Source organism: Dermacentor variabilis, chromosome 11 (genome assembly GCF_050947875.1).
Source record: "Dermacentor variabilis isolate Ectoservices chromosome 11, ASM5094787v1, whole genome shotgun sequence".
NCBI classification, from domain to species: Eukaryota; Metazoa; Arthropoda; class Arachnida; order Ixodida; family Ixodidae; genus Dermacentor; species Dermacentor variabilis.
The window spans coordinates 60945402-60958146 of NC_134578.1; the positions used below are offsets into that span (position 1 = coordinate 60945402).

General features: G+C 43.9%; 1 protein-coding gene across 3 annotated transcripts in view; it reads left to right on the forward strand.

Moving 5' to 3' along the window:
• Positions 1-12728, forward strand: part of LOC142564801 (venom metalloproteinase antarease-like TserMP_B) — a 32876-nt gene extending 20148 nt beyond the window's left edge. Inside the window, exons 9-13 of one of the 3 annotated variants that reach the window (XM_075675964.1) lie at positions 3708-3816; positions 4750-4917; positions 7043-7178; positions 10576-10698; positions 12256-12728. In XM_075675964.1, the coding sequence (XP_075532079.1) occupies positions 3708-3816; positions 4750-4917; positions 7043-7178; positions 10576-10698; positions 12256-12381 (662 nt within the window). In that variant the 3' untranslated portion in view covers positions 12382-12728. The remainder of the gene's footprint in view (positions 1-3707; positions 3817-4749; positions 4918-7042; positions 7179-10575; positions 10699-12255) is intronic. The other 2 variants (XM_075675965.1, XM_075675966.1) reach the window with 2 other exon arrangements.
• The last annotated feature ends 17 nt before the right edge of the window (positions 12729-12745 follow it).

The window sequence follows — 12745 nt, forward strand, 5'->3', positions numbered from 1 at the left end:
GTCACGCTTGTCTAGTGCTTTGCTTGACGGTGCGCGGTGTCGGGCCTTATGCAGCAAATGGCTTCCTTTGCCGCTTTCGCCCGTTTTCACGATTGGCCGGTGTTTTATTGTTGGTGGCCGGTAGTCAAACTCTGTAAGGAAAACTTTCGTCTGTTCTCTCGCTCGTTAGTTACTTCGTTCGCCTAATTGTTCGTTCGTTTCTTAATTCCCTCCCTTGTTCTTTCATTCTGGCTACTCGCTTACATTGGCAGGCATTTACTTTATTTATTTTTCCTCAAAGGCCCGAAGGCGTTACATAAGGGGGGACAAAAGACATGTGAACTTCAATGACTTGAACAAGAATGCAACTACGAAGCTCCGAAGGTTTGTGCACAAATTCCTAGAGAGAAAATATGAAGTTTCTTTTTCATGCGTGCATGGGGCACTTCTAAAAAAGAAACGATCGTGCTTCTCGTTGCCTTTTAAGTGAACGCCTAGCTTGTCAGTGATAGCCGATGGCCAATGTTCATTGCCGGCTTCAGAGTGGCGGTAAGCTCACTCTGCGAGCCGTCACTAAGCCGTCTCACTCTGCGAGCCGTCTAATTAAGAAAGACGATTTGGCTTGCGTGGCGTAGACCAGCAGACGTCAGTAAACATCTACGGCTGGCGTCTCTTGTGCACGTGGTTTCCGGCACTCCTCAAGCTCCCAGTTTCAGTTTCTCGTAGAAAAAGTGATAAACTTTTTGATTCTGCAGGGACTAGGAGGACTTTTCGCGCGATTTTAAAACTGATATAACATGACGTCGCCAGTAACCACAATCTTTAGATTGCCAGTGCAGCCACGTGACTGCGCTAATTAAACATAACAATCAATGTGTTTATCTAATTAGCGATACCACTAGAACATCTTGCCACTTTCGTGGAATTTGCCGTTTCCCATAAACCGGTTTCTATGAAGTATCGTTTTAATTTTGAACGCTCTATTTGATGAAATTTTTGGCAGTCATAGAAAACAAAAGCCATAGTATAATAGCCTATGCCGATGAAGGGGTTTGTGCTTCCAGCATAAGGAAGTGTACATTTTCTTCAATAGAATGCATTGGGGAATGGTCTTTCATGACTATCCATATTTTGTCCTGGTGGGCATCAGTGAACGAGTGCCTAGTTGATACGCATCAATTATGCTGTTTAAAAAATATACCTTGAGGTACGCGTTTTTATTACGATACCGAAGCCTTAAGTTCCGAAGTAGTCCTCAGCATAAGGGCTCTGAAATTTGCACCAATGTTCATATATCTCACCAAACATGTTGAGCAATGCATTGTCATTCTACCTGTTCTTTTCTTCTAACTACTGTATTATAAACTGCTAGCAAAATCTACGTGTAAAAGCATCGTACAATACCTATCTTGTACGATAGTTTGAAAATGAATATCTTCAAACTGCTGCCATTCTCATGATTCTGAGCATATCGGCACGCCTGGAGTGTATCGAGGCTTCAATTACGCAGTTGTAACGTAGCTTAATGTTGTCAATTATAAGGCAACTTAGCAAGCCTGTCATTGAATGCCACACAAAAGCTGGTATGCACAGACAGCTGTTGGGCATCGTGGAAGGAAATGTGCGAGGGTGATGTGCACGGCAGTGTCTTCCTTGTCATTAGCTCTTCGTGCTGGCAGTAAGCGGAATTACCAGCGCTATGAATGGAAATGTACCGATTAGCTTTTTATTTTGCTTTATGTTCATTAGCCATTCATAAAGGCGTCCTCCAAGGTCGGCAGCTTCAAGGGCGTCGAGAAGTGAGTGGTGTAAAACAGAATCGAAGGCGGCTGTGATGTTGAGGAAGACGACGATCAGAATATGCCCAGCACTTAGACATTCTTCTACGAAGGAAAAAAAGGATATTATGTTGTCCAATGCTGATCTATTCTGCCGAAAGCCACTCATTTCTTTGGTAGAGGCGTCGCCTTTTAAAGGACCATATTATTCGCTTATGAATAATTTTCCCCCATTAGTTTACTAACATATCTGAGCAGAGCGATAGGTCATAAATAGTTGTAGCTGATCGCCTATTTCCCAGGCTTGAAGGCAGATACAATTGTAGTGAGTTTCAATTTAGCAAGCACTGTAATACTTGTCCATGAGGCGTTGTACATTTCCAGCAGTCGCAGGCGGCAGTGGAGGGAAGAGGGGCGCTATAGCTTGATAGCTGGCTCCGTCTAGACTGGGAGAACACTCTCGTTGGTATCAGTTCTGACATTCATTTTATACCATATTCAAGACAAACAGCCAACGCGTTAGCAGGACTCTGGTGTGAGTTAATTGGTTCATGATCTCGAAGAAAACTTTAACCAGGCGAAGAAAACGAGACGAAGCACGAGGAACACGAAGAAACACTGAGGAGCGCTGAGCCTCCTTCGTATCGTTTTCTTCGTGCTGGTAAAGGTTTGCCTCAAAGCCAATGCGCGTTTCATTAGAAAACGAGCCCCCAGTTGCGTTTGGCACTGATTGCCGTGGAAGTGAGCTGTTGTATGTGTTTTCTCGATCCCGTTTGCGCAGAAATCCCATCTGTGCAGCATCCATTACTTTAAGTAGACGAAGCAGAATCAAAGTAAAGGTGTGTGTGCTCTACCGACACAGCCGAAAACTCTTTGAAACGTACACAGAATGACGGCGTCTATTACAATGCTGCAACTCGCGCTACAAATTTTCAAGTCTTCATTAGTGGTTTGCCTAGGGATATAATTAAAGCAGTATTCAGAAGAAGCTTCACAAAATAACTGCTTTGATCGAAAAAAGAAGCAAAGGGTACGACAAAGAAAACTCGCGCCTGTTCGCGAACAAAAACTGAGGGCGAGATCAAGAGTGGTCAGCGGAGCTATGTGTGCATGGAGAACGAGTTGCGCTTCTCTGCTTTCGCTATAACAAACGATTCTGCTAAGTTGTGCATTGCAATTTCGACTTCGTCGCCTTCGTAGTTGTTAAACGCTGCAGCACGAGGGGATTTCCACGAAATCAGTTAGTGGATCTGCAGCCGCAACGTAATTGCAGCATCGTGGTGTCGCGTCGAGGGGCACCGAATGGAACACATTTTTTTCTTGCTGCGAAAGCATGCGTCAGTGCCCTGGAAGCAGATGCGGCAGCTGTAGCAGAATGACGAACACGCTGATCTTCGAGAGCTGCGGCGACAGAAGCACGTTGCACCGCAGCACACGAAAAGTAAGCACACATGCGAATTAAACATGTACTTAGCTGTTCAACGTGTTTATGCCTGACGTATATCAGACTTGAAACATTGCAAAACTAGCACGAAACGTCGGACGTACTTTCACAAAAACACTGCCGGATCCGTCTAAACTGGCTGTGAAGAAATGGGAGGGAGACGTCGGATGTACTTTTAGCCACAGCCGCGATTTTATTTTAGGCATTGCCGGCTTACGTAAGCAAATGACCGTGTTACCTTGAGCCCCAAAAGCGTCGTTGGGCGCATACTACTTGTACACAGCGGATAAATATATTTAATTCTCGGCCATATTATGTTGTTTATGCCACACGTCAACAGCAATTGTCTAATAAAACAAAATTTTCATCTCAAATAATAGAACGGAGAATATACGGCTGATTTTCTTACGTGTTACTGTAATCAGTCGTCGGAAGCTTCGAATTTGATGGTCCGTGCACTAAGTAGTCTCTTTTCTGAAGTCGCAAGTATTTTGTTTCTTTCGCAGGAATTGGTTACGTTGCTGGAATCTGCACGAGCCACTACGTTGCTCTCGGGGAAGACATTCCAGGTCTATTTACTGGAATGCACACAATGACGCACGAAATCGCTCACGTGTAAGAAATTTCGTTTGACCTCCGGTGAGGACTCTCGCGAATTGCATCTCAATGCCTGCGAAGGTTGCGCAGATACTGTTTGAAAGGGATAAGTTGTAGGGATAAGTAAAGTAAAATGATAAGTAAAGCAATCATTACGGAAAACCACCAATTCGCCCAATCTGCCGTTCTTCCATGTTACAAATTTGCGTTTTTCGCCCTTTGAAACCATTTAATGTTAATTTTCTTCGCACTCAACCACTTCTCTCCGCCATGCGTGTGTGCTAATCATCGTACGAGATCTTGTTTTGTACAAGTGACAACAGCCACGTAAAGAAAACTTCAAAAGGCACGGTACCTGCGAAACAGATAAAAGGCCGTAAAGCCTGGTCAAGGAGCCCGGAAAGTAGGAGCTGATGAGGCTGTATTATGTTCAGGCAGCTGTGTTCTCATTGTTTCACAAGCTACATGTCCACACTGCGATTTGAGCTCTTTGTGTGGAGGTTATGTCCATAGGAATTTTTACTCACGCAATGCGTTTTATGCAAGTTTAAACAGTTCTGTCGTGTTTTAGTAGTATTTTTGTTCTATTATTAGCTCAATATCCGTGCGCTGCGCCCACAGTTCTATATGGGTTTTATGCGAAAATTCCCAAATGATGACAATAGTTCTGAGCCTCTAATGCCTGTCACACATGTCTAACATTTTATTATTATTCACTATGCTTACTGCTACTAGTTGGCTAGAGTACGTAGCTTCTAGAGTGAAAATTCCCCTTTTTAGTTACTCTGACACTTAATTTATCTACGCTGACGTATTCCACGTTGTGATTAAGAGTCACATGGGATGAATTATGTCCACGTTATCTTGACTTACCGCATTTACAAAAGTGTTCTTTTGGACACGCTCCAGAATGCCCCTTCATGATACGCAAAAATTGTTTTCCTTTTGAAGGCTCGGTAGCGTGCATGATGGAAGTGGCCCAAGCTCTACGGTTGAAGGGCACCCAGGAGCTGTGAATTGCCCGTGGGGTAACGGATACATAATGAGCTACGTCGACAACGGTCCAAAGCATCATCAGTTCTCCTACTGCAGCTTGAAGCAGATGCAGTATGTCCTCACGTAAGGCACCCTGTGCTCATTTGTTTGACCTGCTGTGATTGCAAAGATGACCTGTTATGTTTCACTGCTTTGTGAATTTTTTGCGCGTGCTGCTGTCAACAAAATTTACGGATAGGTGGTTGGTCTGTAGTGACTTATCCTTGTCGAACTATCTCTTTTAAGAAACAAAGGGACACTCCGTTCTATCCTATTATAAAGGTTTATTTTCTGGAAACACACCTTGCAAAACGTTTACCCGCTTTAGGGCGTACCTTGAACCTAAACAATAATCGTCATCAGTCTTGTTTGTGTTTCTTTTCTCGAAAAATCTGCGGGTGCTACTTTTCTGTAACGAATGCTAAATCAGCCTGACAAGGTATCAGCCTGAAAGTACCGGGCACGCAGCGTCAAAAAAACGACATGCAAGAGATATGACGATTATTGTTTGGGAAGAACATAAGCACCAGAGGTGGAAACTTTGCTTGAGGTGCATGTGAGAGTGTTCTATTAAGGTTAGTGATGCCTATCCCATGAACTCGAATTTCTTCCACATGTGCTTTGGTGAACAACTTGTGGTCGCACTCCACATTCAAAGCCGATATTGATAATGGATGCATGAAAGAGGTGTCAAATCGCCGCTTCGAGTCAGTCAACAAATTCTAAGATATCATCAGTGCCTTTTTTCTTGTTGAATAGTGTTTCCTACTGCAGGCGCGGCTTCGTAGTAACAAGAGGAGGCGCTTATCGACGATTGATATGAGATATTTGTTTTCTAACAATACACATATCTAAGCATGTTAACGCGGCCAATATCTCGCCCGGCAATTTATTATCTCAAATGATGAAGTTGAGCCGTGGATCGATCCTCGGAAGAGGTACCGTGTTTACCAAGAAAACGCGATGAGAAATTTGACGAAGTCTCATTCTGTGCTTTTACCGTACACGTATGACACATTTGCAGTATACCAGACCTTACTTCCCAGATTCACACAATCGCGCTCTGCCTTCAGTTGAGTTATTGTTATAGCTCAATGACGCGAACTTTGTCGACCTTGAACACGTTGCGCGCAGTGACATTCTTACCGCAGTAACAGCTTCAATCAGCGCTCTCAATGGGCCGTTTTTTAAGTTATTCTTGACTCTGCACTGTTTGTCTGTACTAGTAAGAAAATTAGCCTTATGGGTTTGTTAGAGAAAACAATGCAATATTTTACATGCAGCGGCAGTGGAAAGAAAAAGTGACAGAAGAACAATAACTTGATGAGGTTAGTGAAGGCCAGGGTTTCTTATCATCGAGTACGACAGTGGCGCATCATGGCAAAGCATCATGGATGATAGCCGTACGAAATGAAACGCACAAAGGTAGCCACTAAAAGAAATGTTTTTGCGCAGCACTTTTGTTTTCTTGGACAAGAAAGGATAACTGCTTCCTTTATACAGTCTTATCTCCTTGGAATTGTGTTAGCGTGCTTCAAATGCCAGACTTCTTTCTATTGGCCACGTGCATTGCCGCTCTTATGTTCTAACGAGTGGCATGGTTCCTTTCCCAAATGCCGTAGTCAATGACCTGCATTGCGATATGATAAACAATAGCGGTCATATGACTCATGCAACGCGGCATAGTTTGTCACGTAATATACAATTACAGAAGTAAAGCTGTCAGACGGTGTAAAATTATATGACACCATGCCAGATATGTTCATGATACATGTATTGTACCATACTATGATCTAGACCGCGAGAAGACCACCTTTGTACCATCCGACGGTCTTTATCAATTTAAAGTGAGGCTGTTCGGTGTATGTAACGCTCCTGCCACATTTGAGCAGCTGATGGACTCTCTTCACGGTTTCAAATGGCCCACGTGCATGCTCTATACTTGAACTACGCACCTCCCAGCAGTACTGGCTATTTTTCGTCGAGCCGGTCTGCAAGTGAAGGCATGAAAGTGCCACTTTGACCGTCGCCAGATTACCGTGCTCGGACATCTTGTTTACGTGAACGGAGCGCAAAAGGATACAGGCGAAATCCATGCTGTTGCGCACTTTCCTGTTCCGAAATTTGTCAAGCATGAACGCAGCTTTATCGGCCTTTGCTGATACTTCCGCCATATGTACATAATGCTCAATGCTTAATTATGTTTCAGAATTCGAGGCAGGAAATGCTGGGAAGTTGTATCTACACCCCAGAACGTGAGCAAAAAGTACCCTGGCTATAGGAATATAATCAAAAAGATTTGCAAGAAAGCATTTCCTAAGATAGAGAACGTAGAAGCTGAAGTGGTAAGCACTAGTATTTTTTTCACAAGTATTTTAAGTAAGCACTAGTATTTTTTTTCACTAGTATTTTTCAGTTGCTTTTGCGAACAGTCATGGAGCATAAAGGATAGCGATTTTTTGTTCACCAAAGTACTGAGCCCTTTGTCCAGATGCTTGGGGATAGCAAAACCCAGTAATTAGAGCAACGCGGAAAGGACGAAATCAAACCTGGCAGCTTCGCCCAAAGGCGATCGAACCAGCGGAAGCGTCAGCGAGGTTTAGTGTAGAACTAAATATGCTCCAAAATGCTGGCGCAGTGCATCCATTTGGCAGCGCCACCGTAGAGAAGCGGTACTGTCGAAACACCCATGCTGGCGTGATGAGAAGCGTCACCAGGTGTTGCACCTCGATGGGGCATTATAGAAAGTTAGCGAATGATTTGAAATTTAGCGTTAAAAATCAGGTGTTATGGTATTCAATGAAAACAATGAACAGGCAGTGGCAATGCAGGGCCAGGAAATACCTCGGGTAAAAGAATATAAATACCTTGGTATATGGATAAACGAAGGCAAGAGATATATTGAAACACGGGAAAAACAATAACAGTAATGGGCAAGAGAAATGCAGCTATAATGAAACACAGAGCGCTATGGGGATACAATAGTTGCGAGACGCTCCGGAGTATGTGGAAAGGTGTCATGGTTCCAGGACCTACTTTTGGAAATGCGGTTGTTTGCGTTAAATCAGGGGTAGAATCAGGGCTCGGTGGGAAACAAAGGTCAGTGGCTTTCCTCGCATTGGACGCTCACGGAAAGACTACAAATGAAGCTGTGCAGGGTGATACGGGCTGGACTAGTTTTGAAGTGAGGGAAGCTCACAATAAAATGGATTATGAAGAACGACTGAGGAATCTTGAAGAAAGTAAATGGGCTGGGAGTGTTTTCAGGTATTTGTACAGGAAAAACATTGATTCACAGTGGAGGCAAAAACTAGGAAGCTTACCAGCAAGTGTGTGGCATATAGGGTGAGCAACACAGCAACAACGAGGGTCAAGCGGAAAGTAAGAAAATCTGAAATAATGTCATGGGTGGCAGCAATGGAAAACAAACCTGCCATGAGTAACTACTTAAGAGGGAAAAACTAAATAAAGAAAGAAACAATTTGTGATAACTCAAAGGGAAAGTCATTACTTTTCGAAGCGAGATTAGGAAGCCTTAGAACGCACGTATAAAGCGAGATACAGCAAGGAAGAAGAAGCATGTGCTTGCGGCGCCAAAGCTAGGGAAACTATGCAGCACGCTTTATTAGAACTTGAAAAGATATCTGCCAAGCGGTCGATTTGGGCACCGCTGACCTCCTTGAAGCCCTTAGATTGAGCGAGAGCAGGGGGAAAGTAAACATGTCCGCAATAGGGATTAGTAAGAGGCGATTGGAGGATTGGAGGAAGTAGGGAAACGACAAAAAAGCGGAGGCGTGCAAAAGCAGAAGTAGCAACAGGGCATGAGAAAATTTGGTTGTTGGAGTTCATAGTGTTTTTTTATTGTTTAACCTAGGTAGGACATTAAGCAGTATAATGGTAAGGGCTTGGTGGTGCAACCCACATCCCCGTTCAAAAGGGGACGCTCATAACAACAATCCATGATAGGGTTACTGTATAGACTCCCTTCAGGAAGGCAGTGTTGCGCCAAGGTACGCCGTCTTGGGCTCAAAATTATGCGGGAAAGTCACTCGACGTTCGAGTAGGAGCCGCGCTTTTTGTTTTTTCACTTTCTTTTCATCCTTTATCACATTGTGGATACAAGCCGATAGTTCATCTCATGATTATGTGCCTGGATTTTAATCTTGCGTGCCTTATTATCTAAAGAATAATGAATATGCAGCGTGTGACGATCACGTAAGAGCGCACGGTGGCAACATCTGCGAGCCTTTGCAATTTCTGTGCAAAGCGTCAAATAAAATGTGACGCTTTCATAGCATGCCCATAATTCTTATAAGCCAGGCATGTGATCATGGCTAGCGAAAGCTGAAAGACATGAAAACACGCATTCAAGAAAGAGCGCTGCCACACCCAGCACTAATTGAAGCCCGAACTGGTGCTGAAAATCCGTTCTAGACGTGTAAATGGAAACATACGTGGTGATGGTATAATCCTAGGAAGTAGGTCATGCAGCTCTTGAAGCGGGGTATCGTGGAAAACCAAGACAGGTTTTAATACTTGGGCTGACATTGGAGGGGGGGGGGGTGTCTCTCGAGCAATCAGAGATTTGACTTACGGGTGGATGAGCGTATACTGAAGCATTGCGGTGCAAAAACCTCACAATGAACGTTCTGTGCACTTGGGTCGATCAAAGAACATGCCAAGCCGCTCGTAACGACGTTTTTGGACAATAAATTAAATTAGAATGATGAGTACATTTTTTTCTTAGGTGGGCCTTGTCAGGTCTCTAGGAGATGCCCCGATCGACAATGATGCCTAAAAATTGATGTTTTGTATTCGGAGGAGATATGTTACTAATTTATGGATGAAGCGTATGTTGTAATCAACTTTCGCGTGAAAGCGACTAACAAGCATTTTTTTTTGTAGCAACATTGAGATCTTATCTGGGAAGGTAGGCTGGCTTCAGCGCTGGCACATTTTGCAATCTTGTGCGGATCCGCTGGAGAGTCACCGCAGCAGCTGACTGCAGTGTCTCTGCAGTCAGCAGAATGACTACTGATGTTATTCATTCTGCTAAGCAAAAGAAAAGTCAACTTGAGCACAGGAGGGCTCTAAGCCCCACCCTTTCGGAACCCACGATTCGCGTAGGGCTCGGTAGGTTCACCACCTTCAGTGAAAACAACAAAAAAGCATTTTCGGATGACATATCTCTGAATCCACGGACCCCTAATGTCAACAGCCGCGAGTACGTCAAGAAGGACTTCAGACGCATGATCGTAAACGCCCTTCACTTATTGAAATAGCGCTACAGACAGACGCTTGGCTAGTTTCCGTCGCCGGATGGAATACAGAAGATGGACAAAGTTGTACATCGACTAAGGGTGTCCTCGAAAGCATATCATCACATGCGGATAAGCATTGTGGTGTTCTATGAAGCCTTTCATTTAGCTTTGTTGCACAAATACGCTTTACCTTTCTTTACCAGTTTATAGCTAGCTTAATTTTGAACCTAGACGCTTTGCTCTCAAGCGCACACAGTGAAATGACACCTAATTTAAATAAAGGTTGGCTGCTTATTGCACTTATCGTATGTTCATACTGTGCTATGCTTTGCTCAAATTCCGCGGTCTGAAACTTTGTTTACCAGAACTAGTCGCATTATTTGAAATAAATTGCAATTTGTTGAAATAACTGGGGTTTATTGGGAGTGAAGAACAGCGTAGTCTTTGCGATACTAACTGCACCTCAAAATATTTGTTGCAGGTAATTCCAAGAACAAACGAGTGTAAATTAAAATGCAAGCATAAGGTACGTGATGGAATGTTTATCAAGGAATACTCCATTACGAAGGATGCACCGGATTACACGCCTTGTGGAGACAAGAGGGTAATATTGTCTATGCGCCCTTAACTTATGCGAATGACTTCAGAGGTAAAAGTTACACATAAAATTAAAGCGGCAAGACATATGCACGTGGAGCAGAGCCGTGTGACGGTTGGAATAAACTCCTTTGATGGCTTAGTTGCTTAAGAAATGTTGCCAGGCCCTTAATTTCCACAATGATTTAGTGAATATGATATAATTATGACGAAAGCCATTTATAAGCGGCTCGCACTCTGCTAATTGACAATTAAATACGTTGTTATCACGTAAAACTCGCAATTTTAATAAATTTTCCCATGTGTCTTTTGATGACCTTCATTACTTAAGGTTTCTTGCCAATTTCTGCGCATGTGCTGTTTGCCGTTCCCACTGCGCCCGCACACACGGATTCCACCACCGATTCAATTAGTTGGAATCTCACTCAGCTTCTTATTTTTTGGGTTCACCATGTACTTGATGTGATCCCAATATATCTGCGAGATGTGAACGCTAAAGAGGAAGCGTTCATTTGGAAAAAAAAACTGAAATTGTCATAGCATGCGCGTGTCTGTCTGTGGGTATTCCATGGGCATTTGTTCTTGGTGTTTTTTTCATCGTGCGCCTTCTGAGGAGAGAGAAAGGAAGGCTATTCAATGAAAATTGGAGAGGTACGCCCTGGGGAACGCCTAGCATGGTACTCCATGTGAATGTAATTATAAGTGAACTCATGCCCACAGGACATTCATATAGAGCCAATAGAAAATGAGTACAAGAAAATTTGGGGAAGAAAAAAAGCTTGTTCTACACCCGCCTCTGTGGCCTCGAGTGACATGGTCTAACCTCTTGTACACATACGCAAAGACCGAAGAATTTGAACATGAGAACAGCCTCCGCCTTAGCTCAATTGGTGTTGCCACGCAGGTGTAAGGCGCAGGTTGCGGCTTCCGTTCCCATCAGCGGCAAGTTGTTTTTCTTTTCGTCAACTTTCGTTTCCTATTAGCTTACCTTTAATACGCTTCAATTAAAACAACAAATAAATTCCGCTACTCTTTACCTCGCTTCGTTATCTCTTGGATTCGTACGGTTTGAACTAACAAAAATTGAGTCCACTCGTTTCCCCTCCTTTTTGTCTAACGCAGGTCACACGGCACTTTAGACGCAGACGTGGCACACACATAGAAGCAGCAGTGCAGTAACGACAATAGGTTGGCAACGATATTGAGACAATAGCCGGGAATGATAGACAGGCTAGTAGAGAAAATTCGCTGGCTCGAACCAATCAGCTAGCCAGAATTCGCGCATTGTTGCCATCCGCGGAACGTATCTCCGCGGCAGCAGCAATTAAAAATAGCAGACGCTGAGCGTGCATGGTCTCTTTTTCCATTCTTTCAAATGTTTGCGGAGTCCGGCGATTTCTCTTTTCGGCCGCGCGTTACTGTTTTGCTCGATGCCTTCAACTAAAGTCTCACGGCTGCCGTTAGAACGTATAACGAGTGGTTGTGGAAGGGCATGCCATTACTTTTTGGATGCTACCTACACCGCGGAAACGTCCTAATGACTTCGCCTTTCTCTTGTTTTCAGGCGTGTGTGAGGGGTTACTGCGTGTACGCACCAAATGTTCCGCCAAGGAATAATGGAACAAAGGTCCTTGCTGGCTCTGCCACGTCACCGCCATCAAGACCAGCTTCCGCAAAACATTATCCTTAGAGGACAAGATAGAGGAGTCATTGGCCGCAAACAGGAATACGTTGTAAGGCATTCGTCGTTATATTGACTGTGCGGCCGCTGGCAATAGTGCGTGCCTTGGAAGAGCGTGGAAGAGCTGCAACTCTCCCCCCTTCCTCCAAAAATAATAAATAACGACGATGTAAGAGCTTGCTTATTCGGCTTCCGGTACCGAAGCAATCAAGAGGAACTAAGGACATATTTGTCACTTAAATTGGAGCTTACTTGGAACATAATCGAGCCTGGCGTATTCTGAAAAAGAAAAAAAAATGTGCCGCCGGCTAAAGGCCCACAGAAGGACGTGCACCACGGGAACTGTTTTGTTTTTCTGTTTTCTTTTAGTTAG